Source organism: Gopherus evgoodei, chromosome 2, assembly GCF_007399415.2.
Source record: "Gopherus evgoodei ecotype Sinaloan lineage chromosome 2, rGopEvg1_v1.p, whole genome shotgun sequence".
Lineage (NCBI taxonomy): Eukaryota > Metazoa > Chordata > Testudines > Testudinidae > Gopherus > Gopherus evgoodei.
The window spans coordinates 65,420,933-65,443,925 of record NC_044323.1 but is presented as its reverse complement, the minus strand read 5'-3'; the positions used below and the strand labels follow the sequence as shown (position 1 = coordinate 65,443,925).

At 45.2% G+C, this 22,993-nt stretch overlaps 1 protein-coding gene across 2 annotated transcripts in view; it reads left to right on the top strand.

The window, feature by feature from the left end:
- The window catches only part of SCRN1 (secernin 1), a 62,866-nt gene that overhangs the window by 38,415 nt on the left and 1,458 nt on the right, over positions 1-22,993 (top strand). The window contains exons 4-8 of one of the 2 annotated variants that reach the window (XM_030550861.1): positions 921-1,123; positions 4,305-4,499; positions 5,975-6,140; positions 12,447-12,627; positions 13,536-13,549. In XM_030550861.1, coding sequence (XP_030406721.1) covers positions 921-1,123; positions 4,305-4,499; positions 5,975-6,140; positions 12,447-12,627; positions 13,536-13,549 — 759 coding nt within the window. The remainder of the gene's footprint in view (positions 1-920; positions 1,124-4,304; positions 4,500-5,974; positions 6,141-12,446; positions 12,628-13,535; positions 13,550-22,993) is intronic. The other variant, XM_030550860.1, reaches the window with a different exon arrangement.

The window sequence follows — 22,993 nt, the reverse complement described above, 5'->3', positions numbered from 1 at the left end:
GTTAAGTAGAGCTGAGTAGCTGTTAGCTAATTTCCTAACTAGGATGGTTTCATTTTGAATATAAATACCTGAGATCAATATGCTACACCCCATTGATTTTACTATTCCGATTCATTTTCTAAAACGAATAGTTACGTTTACTTGTTAGGATTTGCACATTTACTTTTATACTCCTTTCAAGCCAGTCACATTCAGCTTTGGCAAGTACTCTGCATTTTAGTACTTCCAAACAGCATTTAAGAAGTTAACATAGTAGAGTTGCCCACAGACACTCAAAGATACCTTTGTCTACAGTATAAAACAGTCACTGAAGGCTGATGTACAATTAATTTTGTATGGAGGGTATGATGGACAGTAAATGTGGGAGTACAGGAAGAGAAGGGTGATAAAGATAAGGTAACTGACTATTCATTCTCTCATCCTTCTAATATCTATTCCAAATTATCTGGTGTTTTGTACACAGCAAGAAGTGTACAGATCTGCTTCTTTGCAACTGTCTTTGAAAATTCTATTTACCAGTCAAATTCACTCTTTCTAAAGAGGGTAAATAGAATCTTGCAGGCTGTGTCTTAAGACACAGTCACGGTTACACTTAGTACTTGTGTTAATTGTAGCAATTGTAGTAAACTTGTGGATGGAGAAATCAGTTTAGATAATATGAAAACATTATAATAAAGTTCTGGGCCTAGTATTTCCAGTGAATCTTTAAAGCAGAAATTGCTGATGTCTGACCAATAACTTCTGAATGCACTTCTCCTGTTAGACACTTTAGAAATGATTCCATCTGACATCAGTAAAACTGTAGCTCATACTATAGGATCCTATTCCAAGCTTTTTGTTTAAGACAAATGAGTCACTGCAGCACATCACTGGACTTTTCACTGTCACTTAAATTGTATTGGATTTTTTTTTTTTAAAAGGCTTGGCCTAGAAAGAGGCGCAACAGCTAAAGAGGCCTTAGATGTAATAGTTTCTTTATTGGAAGAGCATGGACAAGGTGGAAATTATTATGAAGATGGGAGCTCGTGCCAGGCTTTCCAAAGTGCATTTCTGATTGTGGATAGAGCAGAAGCCTGGGTATTGGAGACTGTTGGGAAATATTGGGCAGCAGAAAAAATCACAGGTGAGTTTTAACTGGTGGCAAACTGGTTATCATAAGAAGGCTGCATAACATCTCTTCAAAGCTTGTTTTATTTATTCCCTTTCATTTAAGGGTAAAGATATCAAGGGGTTATGAAGAGGTCTAATTGGATAAGTCTAAATGCCTTGGATGTATCAAATCAGTCAAACAATGAAAAGCTGCATGATGTTGGTAGCAGCCTAGCTTCAGTCTAGCCCATTAAAGGTCTTTTTGTGTGGACAGATTGTCCTTCAGTTACGCTATTTCTCCAGGCAAGGCTTGAAAGTTTACCAGACACCTGTGGGACAGAGGAATAATTCTTCTAGCCACACACAGATACTAAAGACTGATGGAGGGAACTGTCCAGCAGTAATGCCCTGATGAGATACCCCAATTCCTGGGAAGTAGTAAGATACTGTTCCTGGACCTTGTTTATATTGACCCATCTGGCTGATGTTAAGTGGTCTCATCTCTTATTTGAACCTCCTGGTTGCTGCATTAGTGTGTCTGCGACTACCCTTCACCCACCTTCTGAGTCATCCTTCCCACTAAATAGAATCAGAGGACTGGAAGGGACCTCGAAAGGTCATCTAGTCCAGGCCCCTGCAGTCATTTCAGGACTAAGTATTATCTAGACCACCCCAACAGGTGTATATCTAATCTGCTGTTTAAAATCTCCAATGATGGAGATTCCACAGCCACCCTAGGCAATTTATTCCAGTGCTTAACTACCCTGACATTTAGGAAGTTTTTCCTAATGTCCAACCTAAACCTCCCTTGCTGCAATTTAAACCCATTGCTGCTTGTCCTATCCTCAGAGCTTAAGAATAATAATTTTTCCTCTCTTCTCCTTGTAACAACCTTGTAATAACTCCATTGCCTGCATCAGCTGCTGCTCATAGCTTTCCCCAGGCCGAAGCATGAAGTTATTCTTGTTTGTTTTCACTTCTGTTCTTCTAGATCCTATTAGTACCAGTGAAACTGACCAGTTTTCACAGTCCTGCCACTTGCAAAAGCTACCAGCAGCAGCGGAAATGGAGGAGCCGCCTCCCTGCAGGTCTAGGAATGCAGTAGTGCATTGTTTTACATTTATTTCCCATAGGAGATTCTCTTTGCAACCATAACAGCTATTCTTGAGCTTTTCAGAGTAAAGCTTTATACTACAAAAGTCATGGGCACTGGTATTCTATGCTCGGCAGGGAAGTTCGCTATTCACCAGTGCTTTGTAGGACACTAGGTTTTTCAAACCTTGTCCCTAGAATCATTTGTTATATTGGGTCTTCTACATAATGTTGTTACACAGAACTTTTTTCCTTAAATGAAATTTCTTGATAAACTCCACTTGTGATGAAGAATACTTGAATTATAAAGCTATCCAGGAAATAGATGTTTGTAAATGAATAATACTCATGCTATTGTCCTCTTGCTGATCTGAATATAGCATTGACCTGAGTAATTCTGTCAATTTGAATCTACTGGAAAGAACAAAATTTAAATGTTTAATTGTTGTAATATTTAAAGGGGTGCTAATGGTTTGTTTTTTTTGCTTTGCTTGATAACATATGCCAGTTGGTCAAATCAAAGTTATTCCAATCTTACAGTCTCCTGAAAATGAATAGCTAAGAGATAAATTGCACCATGAAAGGGCATTAAAGTTTGAACGTGTGAAGCAGAACATACTGAAACCTTTCATCCTGCCACTGACCCTTGGTTTCTATAGTTGGTGTGTTGGCAGTAATGCTTATAGAAGTTTTTAACTTGGATTAGTAATCGCCTATTTCAAATGTTATTCAGTGGGCATTAGAAAGGCAAATCTGATGCTATAACAATAGCTTTAATGATGTTATTCAAATAAAAATTTCATAAATCACTTTAGCCTGCCTATTAAAAATAGGCCTGCTACCTTCACTGTCAAATTTTGTTTGTTTAAACTATACTCATTATCCAATTATTTCCATTACTCATATGATGTGTTTACTGTATCCTCTGGTGGGTATCTGCAGTAACAATCATTAATCATGCTGTCTGATGTGTATGGATATAAGCAATTCAGGCAGTTGTTTTCTTTTGTGGGAAAAAAAGCCATACAATAGACAAACACATTGAAGGCTTATTATTTTCAATCCATATTATTGTCCTAACACCTAGAGAACCGTGTTTTAAAAACAAGTCTGTGCTCAGAAAGACACTACATGTTAGTATACATTACATTTTTACAGAAGGATTTATAATTCAATATTGCATTTTAAATATTGAACATTAAAAAATATTTAAACCACTATTTCTGTTCAATTGGAAACTAGATTGAGTTATTCCACATGAGCTCTTCTTCCGTTGGTCTTTCAAATGAGGCCCATTTTCAAACAAGAAATTTAAAATCGCCAGTTATAATTACGTGACAGTTTCTGGGATGGAAAGTTATTTAGCAAATGTGTATAATGCTGTGTTGAATAGTGGGATTAACTTTTTCTTCAAAAAAGTAATGCCACACAGATCAACTCTGGGCTGAAGTACTATTGTGTCAGTCCTTTGGATTGATTGTAATCATGTTGGATGAGTTAGTTAATGTGGTCTCGGACAAAGGGTCAAGATCACTTCTGAACAGGTTTTTGAAAGTGAAGTGTCGTAACTTAGCTTCTGGAAATCTAAGAGCCTGATTCTCTACTGCTTTGCACCTTGTAGAATCTCTTCCACTGTGCAGAGGTGGGGTTGAAAATTATAGCATTCTTATATGGTAGCATTGTGCAATCACGTGATGCAGGGATAAGTATGTAAACATGACACAAGATGCACTGGAGAATCAGGCCCTGAAACTTGAAATGATGAGTAAATCCTGTGCATGGGTAATTAGGTGACTATCACAAATAAGTGTCTAGCTTGGTCAACGGCTTAGTTTGCTAATCAACTGCTTCTAGTTACATTGTAGTAATGTATCAGAGGGGTAGCCGTGTTAGTCTGGATCTGTAAAAGCAGCAAAGAATCCTGTGGCACCTTATAGACTAACAGACGTTTTGGAGCATGAGCTTTCGTGGGTGAATACCCACTTCTTCAGATGCATCTGAAGAAGTGGGTATTCACCCACGAAAGCTCATGCTCCAAAACGTCTGTTAGTCTATAAGGTGCCACAGGATTCTTTGCTGCTATTGTAGTAATGGTATATTGTGATTTGTGGCTCTTTCCATAGAGGGAGTAAAGTGCATTTGCAACCAGCTTTCATTAACCACAAAGATTGATGCTGAGCACCCTGAGCTTAGGAGTTATGCAGAGACTCAAGGCTGGTGGACTGGAGATACAGAATTCAATTTTTCTGAAGTGTTTTCTTTAGCTGAGGACCATTTAAGCTGCTGTTCAGGCCAGGAGAGCCTAGAAAAACAAGAAGGTAAGTAGAAAGGCTTTTTCCTTACTGATTTTTCTTGCCACCTAATTCCCACTTTTCTCAATCAGACCTTAGTCCATAGTCTCAAGTGGGTACAAGGAGAGCACTTTCATATGGAAGGAAATTCCATAGAACAAATTGCCTCGAGCAAAACTCCTGCATGAAGTCTTAATGCCTCAGCCTAAATTTAGAATAAGGCTATTTATCAAATCACACAGACTAGGATGGTGGAGTGTAAAGCTCTAAGTTTTGTGGGTTCTTTTAGTCTTATTGTAGGTTTGATATATGGAAATAAGAGTAATATTGTACCGGTGCACCCCTGTTCTCCTAGCATGAAAAGATGACTTACCTTAGTAGAAAATGATGGGGCATTGTGTTTTTCCAGAAGGATGTTCATAGCAGTCCTATTGTAAGGTGGGGAAGAGGAATTATCTAGCTGCCTGTGGAACCAAGCTATGGTTGCAAACTATGAGAATCGAGTTCTGTTACAGCAATGAAGATGCACTTAGGAAAGACTCCTCTCCCCCCCACTCCCTCTTTTCAGGCCAAACTGGATGTTTTTATTACCAGAGCATTTCAATAATCAAAATCTGCTATCAGCAGAAATGAGTTTATGTTCTCATCCAGAATTTACTGATCTCTTAAGATAACTGAAGCTGGCCAGAACCTTTTTTGGAATTACTGTAGCATCTGCTACTGTGCATGAGTAATGTGTAATCTTTGTTCTCAGGCATGGCTGGACTAGTGCCTTGAAGTATTACCATTCTCTTTAAAAGCTCTATATTAAAGATGACTTGGGCATATTTGAAATGGTAACAATCTAGTTATTGTGCGACAGGAGACTGGTTGAAAAACTTTTCACTGCAGTGCACAATGTTAGTAAGGTTGGTGTGGACCAATGCCCACGACTCAAAGTAATCCTCAATCTGTAGGAGAAGGTCAGGAGGGGAAAGAAATAGAAGCTAATTAGAGCACCTAGAAAAGTTGAGCTTGAAACAGAAAGTTGGTCTTAACCATATCTGTAGCAGAGCTGTCACTCTTTGCTATAATACAGTCTAGTTAAACATAGATAACTGTGCCAAAAGCCACTGAAAACATTTGATGATCCATGTTATAAATTATCTTTACCACCCGCAGAGCTGACACGCTTCCATCTGCACTTTTAATTGCTTCCAATCCATTAGCCATGATGGGCCAAATTCACACTTAGGGCTGTGAATGAAGACCTTTACAGTGGCAAAAAGTCCATCAGTTAGAGGGTTGAGGCAGTGCAAGGCAGCTGTAATCTGTTCTAGTATGTTTCAGAATTTAAGTTTTGTAAATACCCCCACCACTATTAGAAGCTTGTATGTTTCCACCTATATGCTGTGAAAGTTTGCATTGGGCCTGATGCAATGCCCATTGAAATAAAAGTACTTTCCTTTGAATTTGGTGGGCTGTGGATCAGGCCCATTGGCACTTCTTCCTCCTTCTTGCAGGAAATATCACTGTGCAAACAATGATGGATGTCCTGCGTGACAAAGCTAGTGGTGTCTGCGTGGACTCAGAAACTTTTCTCACTACAGCTAGCATAGTGTCTGTTTTGCCTCAGAAGCCTAGTTCTCCCTGTATTCACTACTTCACTGGCACTCCAGACCCTTCAAGGTAAGTCAGGGTGCCTACTATCTTTCTGGGGCTTAGTGGTGCAGCCTTTAAGGAGATTCTGGCTGTGTATGTACACTGAAAGCTATTAAACTGATTTTAGGACAGATTTAGGGTCCCCTTGTGACTGGCTTTGCATGGGTGAACAAAGAGGGAGAGGGTGCATATAATGTTCCTTCCCCTTCATCATGTCCCTTCACAGAAGTGTGCTGCAATTCCTGTCTATGCTCTCCACACAAGGACTATATTCTATGTCAGAAGATTCAGCACTCCTCTATGCCCCACCCATCACCTTCCCATACACCATTTGGATCACGCCTTTGTTTTCAGGACATGGATTTCTCTCTGAATGCAGTTTAAGTAGAAATCCCAATAAATACCTATGGTATTAGGACAAAAAAAAACATTTTGTTCGTCTTGGTGTAAAAATCAGTAACTTGCTAACATTCCATACATTATGTCTTACACTTAAATCCCTGCTATGGTATTTTAACATGTTCAGAGTGCTGGCTTTGGAAATTGAAAAGTAATTCACCATGGAGGCAAGTTCTTTTAAATGAAAGATTTTCTTCTGTTCCATTTCACTTATGGAGGATATCAGCAGAAAGTAGTAAAATTAATGTAAATTCAATTTAATTTCTTAAATTTTAATCTTGAGAAGAATAATTCTTCACAGTGCCTCATATTATAATGGCTGAGCATGTACTGTAAGAGGCGTAGTAATATTCCATTGTTCTGGCCTTTTTATTTCCAATGTGGCCAAAATAAGTTTGAACAAATTTGTCCAAACCTCATTCTTAAACTACAGAAATGAACACATTTAAAAAACATGTTTAGTTATCTTAATTCAACTTTAGGGAATAATGTGGCAATTCTAAGAAGTTGCAATCTCTGCTTAGTCACCCAAAACCAACACGGGAAAGTTTTAATTTGAGTTTTTATACAGATGCTCTCAAAGTGTTACAAAAGTAATATTATTGTGAGTGAGTAATACTGTGCATGTAGCATTTAAAGCATTTCTGATTTGCAGTTTTGAGATGTATTGGGATTTAATGTAAAAAAACCCAAGCACTTGAATATATTCATGTTGCTAACTAGTTTTCTGACAATCTGTGCTGCATCTAGATTATATCATGTTTAATGTAAAGTTGCGGTGAAACTTGTCTTGGAATTTTCATGGTTCCTGTACTTAATTATGTCAAAAGAATTCTTGAACAAAAAATACAGACCTGATACAAAATTCATTAAGTCTTCCATTGACAATGGGCTTTAGATCAGGGTGTAAATCCCTCAATAAAAGGATAAGTAAGTACTGATGCCTATACTTCAAAATAGACTCTTGAAAACCAAAACGACTTTTTGCTATGAGTCCCTTTCCTAATTCTCCCCATTTCCTTTTGTTAATCTATGAACCCACAATGGTTAGTTCCAGTAACTTTTAGGACAGAGTTAAAGGGCAGTTTCAACCTTAACTCAGATTTTGTTTCATAGGTTCAAATCTGATTCTTTAAAAACAGGTAAGGTGATCCCCTTGTTCCTTCCTCACCCAAGTTTTTGTGGTACTATAAAAAAAGCACTTCCTGTCAGAGTAGATGAGTCTGACTGTCATGGTATAATTCCCCACTCTGAACCTTAGCATCCAAAAGATGGGGTACCAGCATGAATTCCTCTACGCTCAATTACCAGCTTAGTACTTGTAGCGCTGCCACCAACCAGGAATTCCAGTGCCTGGTACACTCTGGTCCCCCCAAAACCTTGCCCGGGGACCCCCAAGACCCAGACTCTCTGGATCTTAACACAAGGAAAGTAAACCCTTTCCCTCACCGTTGCCTGTCCCAGGCTTCCCCTCCCTGGGTTACCCTGGAAGATTACTGTGATTCAAACTCCTTGAATCTTAAACAGAGAAGAAAATTCACCTTTCCCCCTCCTTCTCTCTCCCCCTCCCAGACTCTCCCTGAGAGAGAAAGTAATCCTAACACAGAGAGAAATTAACCTCTCTCTCCCCCTTCCCTCCTTTCTCCCCACCAATTCCCTGATGGATCCAGACCCAGTCCCCTGGGGTCTCACCAGAATAAAAAAAAAATCAGGTTCTTAAACAAGAAAAGCTTTTAATTAAAGAAAGAAAAACAGTAAAAATTATCTTTGTAAATTTAAGAAGGAATATGTTACAGGGTCTTTCAGCTATAGACACTGGGAATACCCTCCCAGCTTAAGTACAAATTAAAATCCTCCCAGCCAAATACACATTTGCAAATAGAGAATACAAACATAAGCCTAACTCATCTTATCTACCTAGTACTTACTATTTTGAATCTATAAGAACCTGTATCAGGGAGATTGGAGAGAAACCTGGTTGCACGTCTGGTCACTCTCAGAACCCAGAGAGAACCACCACCAAAAACTAACAGCACACACAAAAACTTCCCTCCCTCAAGATTTGAAAGTATCCTGTCCCCTGATTGGTCCTCTGGTCAGGTGACAGCCAGGCTCACTGAACTTGTTAACCTTTTACAGTCAAAAGAGACATGAAATACTTCTGTTCTATTAACCCTTAACTATCTGTTTATGACACTGACAGTCATGACTGGTTACTAACATTTTACTTTACATTAGAACACAACATAAGAAAACACATTCAACAGACAGAGCCTTTACGTGCATCCTAAAAGCCTTGTTGGAACACTGAAGTGCTATGTGACTTAAGTGTAGCCTATGGCAATTTAAAAGGGAAGCTATCAGAGTTGAAAAGCCAGTGATCACTTACGCTTAAAAAAACAAAACAAAAAAACCAAATCACATTTACATGAAACATGCTAGATCGTTTTGACATCACAGCTGTTGTGTTCTGCTCCCACCCCTACTCTATTTGTTGCGCCTAGTGGTGAAGTTTGATTCTGTATCCTGTGACTGGCAGGGAGAGTAAAAAACATTTGACACACTAACCCTGTACCTACTGTCCAGACCATGATTAAAAGAACACACAAGTCTGAGTAGAAACATCAAAGTGTAAATGTCAAAGAGGGAGAGGAACAGCTTACGGTGGCCTAAGTGGCTACAGTCCTTTATAAAATTACCATACCATGGTAAAAGAAAAGTTATGACGACTAGCAGGAAACATTTTAATGTAAAGGTTTATTGGAACATCCTCTCAAGAAGAAATAAACTCCCCATTGCTTAAATCTGCACAGGACAGAGTACTGGGAAATACTATAGGGAACAACCCATGGCCTAACAAGTCTCTCTCTCACCATGAACTGTGAATCCCAGTTTAGGTTGCTCAGCATTTATTGAATTTCAGCTCGTTGATTTCAATTCTTCAATTTGTCAGTCATTTTGAATTCAAATCTTGTTCTTCAAAGTGCTTGGAACCCTTCCCAACTTGATGTTGCCCACAAGTTTTATAAGTATATTCTTAACTGCATCGTCCAAGTCATTAATGAAAATACAGAATATTCCCAAGCCAGGACAGACTGTTCTGGGATCCCACTTGATAAGTCCTCCCAGCTTGTAGCAAACCATTGATAACTACTCTGAATACTGTCTTTCAACTTATGTACCCACCTTACAGTTAATTTCATAGTCTTTATGAGAAGACTATAAGAACTATCATGTGGGGTTCTGTCAAAAATCTTACTAAAGTCCAAGTATAGCACATCTACTGATTCTTCCTTCCGTGCCCCCCATCCACTGGGCTGTTTACTCTGTCAAAGAAGGAAATTTAAATTAGTTTGGCATGATTTGTTCTTGACAAATCCTTATTGGCTGTTACTTATCTTACTATCCTCTCTGTTTGAACAAATTGATTGCTTAATAATTTGTTCCAGTAGTTTTCCATTTATAGAAGCTAGGCTGACTGAGCTATATCATTTTCCAGGTCCCCCTCATTCCCCTTGTTAAAGGTAGGTACTGCATTTTTCCTTCTCCAGTCCTCTGGGACCTCACCCATTCTCCATAAGTTCTCAAAGACAGTTGCTTTAGCTACTCCCTTAAGTACTCTATGTGACTAAAGTGCTCCCACAGGGGTTCCTTAGTGCTGAAGGCAGTTTCACCCTTCACCTGGGAACTCAAGTCTTCATTGGACTCTGAACCAGGCAGTAGGTAGGCTTGCTTCTCCAAAATACTCTTTACCTTACCAAGGCCCATTGTTTCCCCCTCTGTGTCACATAAAGGCTGCAGCAAGGCTTTAAACATCCATTGGGATTCCTGTTCTTTCCAGAGCAAAGCTACAGCCTCTAGTCTGGCTGCAAACAGACAGACTTGAAAAGGTCCTTCCGTCTCCCCATCACGAATGCTGGAACAGTTTGTTTAGTAGGGAGTTCTTAGAACATTGAACCAAACTGCAAATCTCTGTGTATAATGGAAACCACTTACAGCCAAGGGGTGCAGTAGCACCCTATGCTCCCCATAAAGCAGATAAAGCAAGGTTTGTACACAAGACATTAAGAAAAACAGCCACACCAGAGATCCTGCTTCTCTGTGAGTTAAAACTTTTCTAGACAAGCTATAATCAAATATAATAAAAACTGACTTACAGCTCTGAGTCAGTACTTCTTTGTGAAGAGAAAAGCTGTCCTACTCTGGTCATGCCAGCATGCTTCCTCACTCCCTGAAACCCCCTGCCAGCTGATTGTCTTCCTTTATAAATAAATAAGGGCTGGGTTTCAGGGAGGCTAATGAGCCTCAGGTGCATCTGAACTCTGTCTGAACTCTGTCTTCGGGAGTCACAAGGCTTTTCTTCTCATCCATGCTCCCCATTGTCCTGGGCCCCAGTAGGAAACCCCAACAAAATGAATGTATGCAAAATGTTAGTCTCAGTGCAGTTCATTGGGGAAGCATCCTCCTCACAAAACCCCCAACATAAGGCACTGGGCAGGTGGGGTGGTCTATCATCTTGTCTAACTGGTACTCTCATTGGCAGTTTCTGCAGATGGCAATGATTCAGTGATCTTGCAGACCGAACTGTCTCCCTTAGCAGTGGTCATTGTGGTTTAAGACTGAGCTGAATTGTTGGGACAGTGTGCACTGCTCCTGCTTCTGCTGTTCTGAGAGCATTTCCATCTCCATGGCTGTCAGTCAGGGACAATAGGTGCAACTAGAGTACAGATAAAGAATAACAGCCCATCTCTGTATGCTACTATCACTTCCGTTTTACATGCCTTCTCTTAAAAAAATCTATAATAAAAGACATGTCTTGCCCCAGTCTGTTCGGGTCAGAACCTTTTGATGGCAGGGCTTCTCAAGAGTGATGGGTAGAGCAGCAGTGATAGACTTCAGTTTCCTGCTCTGTCTTTAGTTTTCAATCTTCTTTTCAAAGGTCTCTCACCTTTTGGCATCCTCCTTCACACTGGCTGTAGGGCATTGCCTTAAAAAACAGTCGTGTGACGTGCAGTTTATTAAAAGTATTTTCTCTTGTGTTCCTAACCAAAAGGTTAGATCTAGATTTTTAGGTATGAAATTCCCTTAGGTTAGGGACAGGTTTCAAATGTATCTTGAGCTCCCATTTAATTCCAGATTGAAATGCTTTGTTTGATGAAAAGTATTACAGTATTTCCTGTGTAACCATTTCCTTGTCCTCTCCTTGACTTCCCAATTCAGACACTGATGGTCAATGCCAAATCTTCAGAGATACTTAGTAGGTCATGTAATAACTGGCCAAAAATCTTCCTCTAGCCCTCATAAGCGAGTGGCTTTAAATATAACCACCTTCAGTTTGTTTCAGCAAAGAAATTCTAAACTGAGTGCAGGACTTAAGATGTATATTGTGTGACGAGCGTTATTGATGTATAAATTGCTGCTATGTAAATGTACGAAGTTTTAGGTTGGGAGACTAGTTCTGAGCCAATTAATTTCTTTGAAAACTCTAAGCACAGCTCCCACAGACTACTTAAAATGTGGGATGAGAGAATATGAGGGAAAAAAGAAAGAAAGAGAGTAGTATGGGGATAAACATTCGGATTTAAAGATGATCAAAACATTTACCCTCTTCTCCCTCCCACCCACCCCCCGCAAAAAAATCAGAGGAAGGAAGCACAATGCTGTAATTCACAGAAATGGGGAAACTGACATGAGGGGGGAAAGAGAGGTTAATATGTAAAGCTTTGCAGAATCCAGTGTTTTTGAAAGCAAATGGATTTTTCTTGTGGCATGTGTTCCTATATTAGAAGAGGTTATTTTTGTGCCATATATGAATCCATCCTGCCACAATAATATAGATATGTACATGTAATACTGTTCAATGAATCTCTGTTAGCAAAGTAGCCTGGGTGATATACAGAACATCCCTGTGAATAAGGTTCTTAACTCTTTCAGGTCCATATTTAAACCTTTCATCTTTGTTGATGATGTCAAACTAGTACCAAAAGTTCAATCGCCTTTTCTTGGTGATGATGATCCTGTAAAAAAGAAACCTCGGTTCCAGGAGAGGCCTGACCGGAGACATGAACTGTACAAGGCACATGAGCAGGCCCGATCTGTCACTGAGAATGATCAGGTACATTACCACTCGATGTTGGCAGAGTTCATTATTCTGACTCCCAGCTTATAGAATTTTAAGACTATAAAAGTTGTCTGCTTCTGTATAGGGCTCATTCGTGGTGGGGGTTTTTTTTCTTTAAGTGCTGCATTATTGAACACTATCAAAGTTTAGAGAATGTTTACAAAAAACTGACAGTTTCCCCTTAAAAAGAATCAAAGGGAAACTTACAAGAGCTTGCAAAACTCATATGAAATCCCTCAAACTTTCACAGGCTATCACTGTACATATATGACATGTGGGGCACAATCCAGACCAGTGAGGGGGCTATGTCACCTCTGCCTTGCAACCTTGTGTACCTCACAATGCCTTGCTGATGTAGCTCCCACCTGGACTGCTCACAAAGAGCCTTCCAGCATTCAAGCCACACCGTGACTGTTTGTGTGTAACTGCAGCCTGCCAACTATACCCTGGCTCTCATCAGCCTGGGTGATACTGCAGGGTGACCACAACACATTCCCAATCCTACATCTTTCCCCCAGAAATGTATGTCCTGTACTGCTCAGCCCTGTTCTGGACAGTTTAAATATATTAGGTCCGTTGTTCCTATAGGGAAATAACATGCCAGTTTATTACCTGAAAGAGTTACCCAGACATTTCAACTTAATCACACTGGATTAGATAAAACAGTAAAACAAGTTTATTAACTACAAAGAGATTTTAAGTGAGTGTAAATAATGAGGCATAAAAGTCAGAAATGGTTACAAGAAAAATAAAGACAAAACACTTACTAGTATCTACTTAAGAAACTAACTCTGTTACAAAGCAAACTTTCTTGCCACATGCTTCCAGCAGATTACTTACCAAACTCTCAGGTCAGGACCCTTCCCCCAGAGTCCAATGCTTGTTTGTTTTTGTCTTTTCAGGTGCAGAGAATGAGGTGAGTAGAGAGAGGGGGAGTCTGTTGGGGTGTTTGTCCCTCCTTTTTATAGTTTCAGTCCTCCTCTTGAAAAACATTTCTAGCTGAAACCCAGAGGCAGAGTCTATGTGAAAGGATATTCCCTGCTGGGTTATTTTCACATCTTTGAACTTCCTTTGTGTTCCCTCCTTGCTTGATGACTCTGTTTACTGCTTAAATGCACATTAAGGCAAGCACATTAAGTCAAGTCTGTCCTATTGCCTGACCGGAGTTGTGGGGTTTGAAACGTGTTAATAACATCATACAGGAGAATCTTATTGCTTCATGTACAATGTTGGCACACATCTTATCGGGACAATACTAACCAGCAAACTGAGTTTCCAAATGACACCTTACAAGGCATACCTTGTACAAAGATTATTACAGTAGTGTGTCAGCTGTGAATACAGGGGTATATTTGGTCAAAAGATAAGTTATTTTGAACAGTGTTGTTGGTTACTGGTATGTGTTATAAAACTTGTGTCACATTATAATAGGATTGTGGCAGGAATATCACGGGTTGAAATGTATCCCTTAGTACTGAGATGCTGAAGTATGGAATGATTCATAATGTATAACTTTTTGTTAAAGGGACATTCAAGATATGACATCGTATGCAATTCCTGTTTCAGCAATCGTGTATGTTCACACATTTGTTAGTGTGAATTTTACAAACTCACATTTATGGTTAGTCTTGCACATCTCATCTCTTGCAATGAAGTGGAAACAAGATATTTTCCTTTTTGTACCTCAGAGCAGGAATTTTGTTTTCCCTCTAAGAAGAAGTTTTTAGAAATTACCAGGTTGAGACAGTACTGTCTGTATCCAGTCTGGTAGGAAATATGTCTAGAATTGATTGGTGTGTTTGAGGCCCATGAAGTCTGTCAGCAGAAAGCACTGTGTATCCCACACTAGATGGTGCTGGGATATGAGTGGTAAACATCACATGTATAACTACATCATCTTCTTCGAGTGATTGCTCATATCCATTCCAGTTAGGTGTGCGCGCCGTGCGTGCACGTTCGTCGGAAACTTTTTACCCTAGCAACTCCAGTGGGCCGACAGGTCGCCCCCTAGAGTGGCACCGCCATGGCGCCTGATATATACCCCTGCCGGCCCACCCGCTCCTCAGTTCCTTCTTACCGCCGTGTTGGTCGTTGGAACTGTGGAGCGCGGCATAGCTGTCCTCCACGTCCCTAGCTCTCCTTGTTGTACTGTTTATAGTTGTAGTTAGTAGTTAAGTGTAGTTAGTTAAGTAGTAATATAGTAATATAGTAAATAATACTTGTAAATATTTGTTAGCCGGTTTGGGCCGTAGCCCTTCCCGGCACCCGGCACCGGGCCCATGCCTGGTTCGCCAGGCTTCAAGCAATGTGCGGCCTGTAAGAAGCCGATGCCGACCAGCGACCCCCACGACGCGTGCCTAAAGTGCCTGGGGGAATCGCACATCTCAGACAAGTGCCGCATTTGTAAGGCTTTTAAGCCTAGAACAAAGAAGGAGAGAGACCAGAGACTTAGAACTCTCCTCATGGAAGCGGCACTCGACCCGGCAGCTTCGCAGACCGTCACATCGACACCTGCACCGGACCGCGCCGGCACCGGGAAGACTCCCCGGCACCGACCTTCCCCGGCACCGGGTCCAGAAGCAAGGCCCTCGAAGTCTGCAACTCCATCCAGGCAGACTTGAGTGGAGCACCCGGCACCTGCATCTGCCACGGCGCTACCGACAGGGATCCCGTCGACTCCGGGCCCGGAGGGTCTGTCGAGTCCGGTCCCGCCGAGCTCCCCCATAAGATCTGGGGTTGAGCTATTGGTCCCATCGACGCCGGAGACCTTCGCCTCGGCACGGGACCTAATTGCCCTGACGGAGCCAACTCAGCCTCCACCCCTGGTACCTCCGGTGCGGGTTGTGTCCAGAGGCAAACCGATGATGAGAGCGCCGTCTCGGGACTCACGCTCGCTGTCGAGGTCCCGGCACCGTGGTCGCTCCAGATCCCGCCACTGCTCGCAGTCCCGGCACCGCTCCCCTCGGCGGTACCGGTCGCACTCGCGGCACCGATCGGCCTCCAGACAGTCCCAGTCTGGTTCCAGCCACCGATACCGGCACCGGGACTCTAGGAGCCATTCCCGCCGTCGATCGGCTCTCCGGTCGACCTCCCGGCACCGAGCTGGTGGCAGGTCCCGGTCCCGATCCCGGCACCGAGTCAGCGGCCGGTACCGGTCCCGATCCCGGCACCGGTATGACTCCCGGTACCGGTCCCTGGCACCGAGAACATCTTTGGCGCCAGGACGCGAAGATTCTTACCAGCCGCGGTCAGCCCCTCCATGGCCTTCCAGACAGCCGTCAGTGTCGTTGCAGGCGGACAGTGTGTATGAGCTGGGCACAGACAGGCAGGCAGCCCTTTTCCAAGACCCTCCGCAACAGGACCAGGGACCGCAGCAGTGGGGGTTCTGGACACCCTGGGCGTATCACCAAGCCCAGGGCCCCCAACAGCTTCCTCCTAGGCCTGCGACGACGGAGCACAGGGCGCCGGAGGCGTCGTTGTCTCGCACCCCCCCTCCCCGGACGGGGAGGACGGGTCAAAACAACAAGACCCTGAGCTCCCTCCGGAGTCAGAGGCGAGGGCTCAGGCAGACCCCCCGCTGGACACTCTCTTGCCAGGGGTCTCCTCATGGTCTTCTCCCGATGAGGCGGTGGCAGGCACCTCTTCCAATAGCCCTCCTGCGCTAGATCTCAGGGCACATCAGGACCTCCTCAGGCGCGTAGCGCAGAACTTGAGCCTGCAAGCTGAGGAAGTCTCCGAGATCGAGGATCCCGTCGTCAGCATCCTCTCCTATGATGCTCCCACTAGGGTCGCCCTGCCCTTTATTCGGACGATCCAGGCCAACGCCAATACGATCTGGCAATCACCGGCCTCCATCCCCCCTACTGCACACGGTGTCGAAAGGAAGTACATGGCCCCCTCCAAGGGCTATGAATACCTCCAAGTTCACCCGACACCGTGCTCCCTCGTGGTGCAGTCGGTGAACGAGAGGGAGCGTCATGGACAAGAAGCCCCAGCTCCCAAATCCAAGGAGGCCAGGCGTATGGACCTCCTCGGCCGCAAGGTCTATTCGGCGGGGGCCCTTCAGCTCAAGGTTTCCAACCAGCAAGCCCTTCTTAGCCGCTACGCCTTTAACTCTTGGGTGGCAGCGGATAAGTTTTAAAGAGCTGTTGCCACAGGAGGCGCGTCAAGAATTTGCGGCAATTCTTGACGAGGGCAAGAAGGTCGCAAGAACCTCGTTGCAGGCCTCCTTGGACGCTGCGGACTTGGCTGCCCGTACCCTCGCCTCGGGGGTGACGATGCACCGCATCTCCTGGCTTCAGGTTTCTGGCCTTCCACCGGAGCTCCAGTACACCATCCAGGACCTCCCGTTCGAAGGCCAGGGCCTGTTCTCGGAGAAGACAGACCCCAGACTAAAAAGTCTGAAAGACAATCGGGTCATTATGTGCTCCCAGCAGGGAATATCCTTTCACATAGACTCTGCCTTGCACACGCCCGGGACGCAACGCAGACCCTTCCAGCTGCAACAACAGCAGCAGCGCTGGCCGTACCCCCAGTTCCGCCAGCGGCAGGACCTCAATAGGCGCCACGGCAGAAATGGCAGGTGCAGGCAGTCGGGGAATCAAGGGGGGCAGAACCAAAGCTCCTCTAAAGCCCCACCTGGACCCAAACCTTCGTTTTGAAGGTGCGCCCGAGGGCGTAGTACCAGTGTCCTCCATGGATCCTTCTCCCCCGTTTTCCAACCGCCTTTCTTTTTTCCTCCAGGCGTGGACCCAAATAACACCCGACCGCTGGGTCTTACGCACGGTGCAGACGGGATACCGTCTGCAGTTTATATCTTTTCCTCCCTCCTGCCCCCCACCCTCGTCCCTCTTCAGGGACCCCTCTCACGAGCAATTCCTCCGCCAGGAGGTGCAGACGCTCCTCGACAAAGGAGCTATAGAGGCGGTTCCGGAAAACGAGAAGGGCAAGGGATTTTATTCCCGCTACTTTCTGATCCCCAAGGCCAATGGAGGCCTCAGACCCATCCTCGACCTGTGAGAGTTCAACAAATATCTAGTGAAGTGGAAGTTCCGCATGGTATCCCTGGGGACCATTATCCCATCCCTGGATCCTGGAGACTGGTATGCCGCCCTCGACATGCAGGACGCTTATTTTCATATTGCCATATGGCCACACCACAGACGTTTCCTTCGGTTCGTGGTCGACCGCCATCACTACCAATTCGCGGTCCTCCTGTTTGGCCTTTCTACGGCCCCGAGGGTATTCACCAAATGCATGGCTGTCGTTGTGGCACATCTTCGACGCAGTCGCATTCACGTGTTCCCTTACCTCAACGATTGGCTAATTTGGGGCACGTCAGAGCTGCAGGTCCGCAGCAACGTCCGCAGGATCACTGGCCTGTTTGCTACCTTGGGCCTCATGATCAACGTGGACAAGTCCACTCTGCTCCCCTCGCAGAGGGTGGAGTTCATTGGGGCCGTCCTGGACTCCACCTTGGCCAGGGCCCTTCTACCGTTGCCCAGGTTCCAGTCGCTGTCGACGATCGTTCAGCGCTTGCTGGCAGCCCCCCTGACCTCGATAAGGACATGCCTAACCCTGTTAGGCCACATGGCGGCCTGCACTTTTGTGACAGGGTATGCACGGCTCCGCATGAGGCCCCTCCAGTCTTGGCTCATCACACAATACCGGCCGGCCAGACAGTCACTAGACACGCTTGTTACAATCCCCCAGGGGGTATTGGATTCCCTCGGTTGGTGGCTAGACCAGTCCGTCGTGTGTGCAGGGCTCCCATTCCACCCACCCCAGCCCTCGGTGTCCCTAACAACGGACGCCTCAGATCTTGGCTGGGGGGCCCACCTGGGAACCATGAGAACACAGGGCCTGTGGTCCCCGCAGGAGGTGGAGCTACACATCAACATGCGGGAGCTGAGAGCGGTCCGCCTTGCTTGTCAAACGTTCTGTCACCAGCTTCGAGGTCATTGTGTCGCGGTATTTACCGACAACACGACGACCATGTACTATATCAACAAGCAGGGCGGCACCAGATCCTCTCCCCTATGTCGCGAGGCGATGCGACTCTGGGACTTTTATATAGCCCACTCCATTCACCTCACGGCTTCCTTCCTCCCCGGAGTACGGAACACGCTGGCGGACCGCCTGAGCAGATCCTTCCTCGCTCAAGAGTGGTCCCTCCGCCCGGACGTCGCCCTCTCGATCTTCCAGAGGTGGGGTTGTCCCCGCGTGGACCTCTTCGTGTCCAAGGGGAACAGGAAATGCCAGGTGTTCTGCTCCTTTCAGGGCCGGGAACCCGGGTCTATAGTGGACGCCTTCCTTATTCCGTGGACGACCCACTTGTTCTACGCGTTCCCCCCATTCCCGCTGGTCCACAAGGTCCTTCTGAAGGTACGCAGGGACAGGGCCCGCGTGATCATGGTAGCCCCAGCGTGGCCCAGGCAACATTGATACCCCATGTTGCTGGACCTGGCCATAGCCAACCCAGTTCCCCTGCCCCTTCACCCGGACCTGATCACCCAGGACCACGGTACTCTCTGTCACCCGGACCTCCAGTCGCTGCACTTAGCAGCGTGGCTCCTGCGTGGCTGACCAGATCCGAGTTACGCTGCTCCACCCCGGTACGTGAGGTACTCTTGGGCAGCAGGAAGCCTTCTACCAGAGCGACGTACTCGGCCAAGTGGAAGCGTTTCTCCTGTTGGTGCACGGAGAGGGGTTTCCTCCCGATGGAAGTTTCGGTAGCCAATATTTTGGACTATATTTGGTCCCTCAAGCAACAGGGCCTGGCAATATCATCCCTTCGGGTCCACCTGGCGGCTATCTCCACCTTTCACCCGGGTGGGGATGGCCACTCCGTTTTCTGTCACCTGACGGTGACTAGATTCCTTAAGGGTCTGGAACGTCTATACCCTAACGTCCGACCCCCTGCCCCTACCTGGGATCTTAACCTGGTTTTGACTCGGCTCATGGGGCCCCCCTTTGAGCCGTTAGCCACTTGCTCCCTGCTCTATCTTTCTTGGAAGACTGCCTTTTTAGTAGCTATTACCTCAGCTAGACGGGTGTCAGAACTCCGGGCTCTCACGGTAGATCCCCCGTATACAGTCTTCCATAAAGATAAGGTGCAGCTGAGACCGCAGCCTGCTTTTCTCCCCAAGGTTGTCTCAGCCTTTCACGTCAACCAGGAGATCTTCCTCCCAGTTTTTTTCCCGAAACCTCATTCTTCACGCAGGGAGCAACAACTCCACTCGCTTGATGTCCGTCGGGCTCTCGCGTTTTATGTGGAGAGGACCAAACCGTTCCGCAAATCCCCCCAGCTTTTCATGGCAGTAGCGGACCGCATTAAGAGGCTTCCCATTTCCTCGCAGAGGTTATCCTCGTGGGTAACATCCTGTATCAGGACCTGCTATGACTTGGCTCACGTTCCTACGGGCCGTGTGACTGCGCACTCTACCAGGGCGCAGGCGTCGTCGCTGGCTTTCCTCGCCCGTGTGCCCATCCAGGAAATCTGTCGGGCAGCGACCTGGTCATCGGGCCACACCTTTGCTTCCCACTACGCCCTGGTCCAGCAGTCCAGAGAGGACGCGGCCTTCGGATTTGCAGTGCTCCATGCCGCTACTTCTCACTCCGACCACACCGCCTAGGAATGGCTTGGGATTCACCTAACTGGAATGGATATGAGCAATCACTCAAAGAAGAAAAGACGGTTACTCACCTTTGTAACTGTTGTTCTTCGAGATGTGTTGCTCATATCCATTCCACACCCGTCCTCCTTCCCCACTGTTGGAGTAGCCAGCAAGAAGGAACTGAGGAGCGGGTGGGCCGGCAGGGGTATATATCAGGTGCCATGGCGGCGCCACTCTAGGGAGCGACCTGCCGGCCCACTGGAGTTGCTAGGGTAAAAAGTTTCTGACGAACGTGCACGCGCGGCGCGCACACCTAACTGGAATGGATATGAGCAACACATCTCGAAGAACAACAGTTACAAAGGTGAGTAACCGTCTTTTATCCTCGGTGGTGTGGACCCCTTTGGGCTACAGATTGAGCAGCATTGGTCCCCTCAGCTTTTGTGTAGTCTGTGATGTCTGCTCTTGTAAAGGCCGTGAAAGAAGATTTCCCTTGAGAAGAAAGTGACCTTAAACCAAGCAAGTCACAAAAGGACCACTCTGCAGATGGTCAGAATTGTTGGAAGGAAATGCCTTTCTCATCACACCGCAAAAAGAGGGCAGAATAAAAAAGTAGGTAGCTATCATCAGCACAGCTCCAATTATTAAAACCAAACTGGCTAGCACCATAAAGCACGTCAGCATCTCCTCCCCATTGTCCAAGGCTCCCTCCTTGGTCTTCACCCTTCCACCCAAAATCTTTGGAGCATACTCAGTCCTGTGTGGGGATGGGTCTGATGCTCTCCTGCAAGACCGCCAACTGCCTCCTCTCCCTCTTGCTGTGCTGCACTGATGCACAAGGAAATGAAGAGTAGGAGCTGTCAGAGAATGAGAACAAATGTTGTACAGGGGGTAGTAAAAAAGGCACTGTCCTCAGCAGAAAGCAAGAGAAGCCTAGGTCTCCTGCTGACAGCCCCATTCAGACTCCTAGTGGTGGAATTTAAGAGGGAGATTTTAACTGCAAACCCTCCAGTTAGATAAAAGGGAATCCAATTGCTCGAGGGGGCTTACAGAAGAGTTCTGCAGCCGCAGACAATAATCAGCACCAGTGTTCTAAGGATTCAGACATTGGTCTGTTGAATGAAATCCAGGGGTGGCCAACCTGTGGCTCCAGAGCCACATGCGGCTTTTCAGAAGTTAATATGTGGCTCCTTGTATAGGCACCGACTCTGGGGCTGGAGCTACAGGCACCAACTTTCCAATGTGCCACGATGAGGGGGGGCTCACTGCTCAACCCCTGGCTCTGCCACAGGCTCTGCCCCCTCTCCACCCCTTCCCGTGCCCTCCCCTCAGCCTGCTGTGCCCTCGCTTCTCCCCCCCCAACCTCCTGCATGCCACCAAACAGCTGATTGGGAGGTGTGGGGAGGGCTGCCATTGAGTGGGAGGCACTGGGAGTAGGGGAGGGGGAAGCTGATGAGGGGGCTGCTGACATGTTACTGTGGCTCTTTGGCAATGTACGTTGGTAAATTCTGGCTCCTTCTTAGGTTCAGGTTGGCCACCCCTTAATTAAATCAATAATCTGCCATTTTGGCAAACGATGTACAGTAGGTTGATGACTCCTCCCTCCCATTTCATCATCAGCACAACCAGGTAAATACAATGGCTCCACCAAACGCCATACATCATGAAAAACCATCCTACTTATTATATCTTCTCCTAGTGCATTTCATCTGTTAAGGGAATAAAACTAGATCTAGTTCATTTTTTTTCTGCAAGATTCATTAGACACATGCCTTCTGATTCTTGAGCTAATAAAGGAAAAGACTGTTCATAGTGGGTTCTTCAGAAGAAAGGACTATCAAAAACCCTCTTTTAACACAGTGACCCCCCTAAAACTAACCCCATCCTACCCCAGTTCTGTACATTTAAATTATGGTATTTTCTCTCTGAAAAGTTTAGTTTTTCTTTACACAAAGGTCTAAGCCCAAAAAGCAAACAGACCAGCCTATCCTGTTTAAAACTTTCTGGCCTCAGCCTGTTAGTTTTCTGCTATCAGCTGTAGAGTCACATAGACCCACAATCAGAAAAGCCTAGCAGACCTATGGTGGTGATGGAAATAACTGCTACATAAAATGACTTGAAGGCTTCTTCAGTAAATATAGATGGTAAACTTGACAAGTTTAACTTACCATGTTTAAAATTTTAAAAAATGGTGGTAGTGGATTTGGAAAATTACTTTGAGGCCAACTTTCAAATCATGGAGAATAAATTGGAAAGTCTGGCTGAGTCAGCACACTCTGTATGAAAAGTATTCAATATTCTCATGTGAAATTTTAGAACACCCTTAAGAGGAAATATAAAATTAACCAGGGCCTATGATGCTGAAACTTTGGATTCTTGATGCTCTGAAGCATAGCATAAATGAATATATCCTTTTGGGGAAGACCTATAGAACATCAGTAAGAATCTGCAAAAGCCACATCCACTCTTATTGCTAAAAATGTTCCTCCTTAGAGTGAGAATCTTGTTTGCAGCTTCCAGAATAAGTGAAATAGTCTACAAAGACAGAAATGGCATTTTCTTTTCAATGAGTCAGTTCCAGAACACACACAGCAGTCCTGCTACTTAATGCAACCATTCACAGAGACAGAAGTAGAAAATGCGCTCTTATGCTAAAAACTAGCTAAAGCAATATATTTTCTGGAGAGGACTTTCTACATAGAAATTGTTGAAAAGCAGCAGCCTAGTAAACCTTGCAGTGTCTG